At 27.2% G+C, this 1942-nt stretch overlaps 1 protein-coding gene across 1 annotated transcript; it reads right to left on the reverse strand.

Annotated features, from left to right (window-relative positions):
* Positions 1 to 1130: 1130 nt before the first annotated feature.
* On the reverse strand, positions 1131 to 1942 carry EIN_458480 (hypothetical protein; the record flags this gene model as incomplete). The annotated part of the gene is made up of 1 exon (XM_004259118.1): positions 1131 to 1942. A coding segment is annotated over one exon (812 nt), but the record flags the coding sequence as incomplete, so codon positions are not given.

A 1942-nucleotide genomic window follows, 5' to 3' on the forward strand; every position in this document is an offset into this window, starting at 1 on the left:
GGGAAAATCTTCAAGACATGATTGAAAAAATAAAAAAATCATTTGAAGAAATTCAAGCACATGAAATCAACGAGTCAATGCAGCGGTGCAGAAATGAAATATGGCGACGAGCTTTTGCAAGAGAAGATTTATAATTTCTTATTGTTGGCTTTTTGTTAAAAATTTTTTATTTTTAATAAACAATTATTCATTGTTTTGTTATAATTATAAAAATAAAAATTCACTATAATTGATTTGGTGACGAAATAATTAAAAAATAAGTGGATTAATTATAAATGCAAATGTATTTATTAGTGTTCTGACTGATTTATTTTTGTGCCGTTTGATTTATTTGTGAAACTCGAATTATTTTGTTTTTGTTATTTTTTTCTCTTTTTCCGTGTGATTTATTTAAAGTGTTAATACAATTTATTATAATTTCCAAATTAATAAAAATTATGAAAACAGTTTTATTAAAATGCATAAAAAATTATTTAAAATGCCGGGTAAAGGATCTGAAGTGAATACCACTGTAATCATAATTGGGCAAATTTTAACCTTTCTCAAAATTCGCCAAATTTTAAGGTTTATATAATAATGGCAAATGGCTATAATTCAATTCAGGTCACTAATTCTCTGTACTGTAATTTCAAAAATAGTGTTGGAGGAAAAAAGTCCTGCTAATAAGGAAAAATAGTAATGAAATCAATTTAAACTAAACGTTGAAAAAACATTCATTTTTTTACAAAAAAACAAATTTTTTGTATGTAAAAAATTTGTATGTAAAAAACTCTTAAACCAAAATGAAATAGTTTTTTGTTATAATTTATTTTCTTTATCGAGCCAGATTTTTTCCTCCAACTCTATAGTTCATAAAAATAATATTATGTATATACAGTTGACCAAGTAATTATCAGAGACCAAATAATTGTCAGAAGAATGTCTTTCCCATTGATTACCTTGAAAATAACGGGTTTGAGAAGTGAAAAAAAAATACACCAAAAAATGGTAAAAAACTTAAATTTATTTTTATAATAGTTCTTATCTAAAATTTTAAAACTATTAATTATACTTCCTACAATTATTTGGTCTCTGAGTATTTTTTTGTCAACTGTATATAAACAAATAAAACAAATTCAAAAAGCCATAAATTACTTTTCTTTAATTGTCAATTTTTTTAATGCTTTTTTAGACCCTCCAAACTTTTTGATTTTGTTTGCAACAACTTCTTTAATATTAACCCGTTTAAAATTAAATGTGTTGATGTTATTCATCACAAGTTTGTTGACTGAAACGCCTGCATTAAAATTTATTTCTTCGACATCCCCAGTGATAATTTCGTCAAACATCCCACAATTGAAACTTACATTATTTTGGTTGCCAATAATTATTGAGGGGTTTGAAGTGTCCATATTGACAAAAATGGACTTGTAAAATGACAGTTTTGATATGTCTACAATCGATTGAAATCCACCTACAACACATTCATTCATACCATCTACAATGTTCAGTGTTAGAGACTTCGCATAAAATTCATTTGATGTTTTGTCACCTTGTTGAATCACAAATTTATTTGGGATATTCTCGTTGATCACACACGTCGTCAATTTTGCCATATCAACAATTAACGCATAGCTTTTCGTGAGTTTGAGTCCAAAGTCAATTTTGTCGAGTGCATTTGTTGTTGATACATATTTGAGACAATCATTTGGCACGTTTATTTTTTTGCCTTTATAATTAGAGACAATTATTTTGATGGGATGACAATTACCAAATACTACATCAGCACTTGTATTATACACAGAGATGTTTTTTGCATGTTCGGGAACAATGACACTCCCAGACTTAATATTCGTAATTGTAAGATCTTCTATTGTTACTGAAGTTTTGAGGTCAACAACACCTTTTGGTTTTGCAATAGGTTCACCCTTATTGTTAAAAATAGTGGAACCCCATAATAAAC

The sequence above is a fragment of the Entamoeba invadens genome (genome assembly GCF_000330505.1).
Source record: "Entamoeba invadens IP1 unplaced genomic scaffold scaff_1105074726085, whole genome shotgun sequence".
Lineage (NCBI taxonomy): Eukaryota > Evosea > Mastigamoebida > Endamoebidae > Entamoeba > Entamoeba invadens.